At 51.4% G+C, this 1,151-nt stretch overlaps 1 protein-coding gene across 1 annotated transcript; it reads right to left on the bottom strand.

Annotated features, from left to right (window-relative positions):
- Positions 1 to 298: 298 nt before the first annotated feature.
- Positions 299 to 847, bottom strand: UCRPA7_1403 (hypothetical protein; the record flags this gene model as incomplete). Its single annotated transcript, XM_007913985.1, has 3 exons — positions 299 to 392; positions 446 to 753; positions 821 to 847. 3 exons carry the CDS (start codon positions 845 to 847, stop codon positions 299 to 301), a joined length of 429 nt encoding a protein of 142 aa, XP_007912176.1.
- Positions 848 to 1,151: the final 304 nt, after the last annotated feature.

The raw sequence follows: 1,151 nt of genomic DNA, 5'->3' as shown, positions 1-1,151 counted from the left end.
CGAGTTTGTTGGGATTGGGCACATGGTGGACGAGCCGAGGGCTCAGGAAAAGGAAGACAATACTCGGTGTTTAAATGGGGGCAAGAAGCTTCGTTAGCGCGGACTAACACTCTTGATGCCTGGATTGTGACGCGCATTTGAGACATACAGGAAGGGGATGAGTAATAGGGTGAAGAATGAATGCCAGTCAACCACCATCCTGAATTTCTCTTCTCTATCTATGCCTCTGAGGGCAGCTCCGCGGAATTGATCTATATCTGCGCATGATGACGGGATATACAGACCTCAAATGAAGGTATCACGAGTGAGCTCTCAGATCCCGATGAGTCCAAGCATTGAGGTCAATTTCAATCTCCTCTCGGGCCATAAACGCCACGAATTCGTCATCTAGCCTGAAAACAGACATCAGTATCTGAACCAGGCAGGTTCTGTGCGAATGACTTACACTCCTCGGGTCTCTCGGAGAACCCGGCGCTTCTCCGCCTTGTAGAAGTCCTTGATATCCTCTCCAGCGGAGCAGAGGTCCTCAGCCAGCTTCAGAAGAGCCTCCCGGTATGTCTTCCGGTTCTTCTGGTCCGCGGTGCGGTAACTACGGCCTTTCTTGGCGGAGTCAGCCCGGTTGTAGACTCTCTCCCAGTATCCGCTGCGGATCTTGGGCGGCACCGGCAGCGCGTCGGCGCCGAAGCGGATGATGATCGCGTCGCCGGTGAAGTTGTGGTTCTTCGTACCACCGCCTCGAGTGTCGGTGACGAACTGTGGGCTGAGTCACTAATGCTCCTGAGAATGCAGGGGGAACTGGCTGGATGGCACGGATGCTCACCTCGATATAACCGTCATGGACTCTCATGTTCTCGAGAATTTGAACTACATTTTGCTCCCTTGCTGATAAAGTCGGGTATATTCCCGAAGTAACAGAAAATCCAGGTCGTGGCCCTTCGGTGTTGTTATCAGCCATCTTTGTCTCGATTCGCTCGTTGCTTGGTTGCTTGAGCGATTTGATGATTGCTTTGTCAGATGATTGAAGTGGGTGAAAGGATGAGTGCTATGGTTTTTGAAACCACAACAGTGTGATAGAAGAAAATTAAGCTTGGGTGTTTTGGTCTGGAGATGCCCGGGGATCTTAGTGCAAAGGGAGGTGTTCACCATGTATC

The sequence above is a fragment of the Phaeoacremonium minimum genome (genome assembly GCF_000392275.1).
Source record: "Phaeoacremonium minimum UCRPA7 unplaced genomic scaffold PA7_03_scaffold_91, whole genome shotgun sequence".
In the NCBI taxonomy this organism is placed as follows: Eukaryota; Fungi; Ascomycota; class Sordariomycetes; order Togniniales; family Togniniaceae; genus Phaeoacremonium; species Phaeoacremonium minimum.
This window is presented reverse-complemented; position numbering and strand designations above follow the sequence as displayed.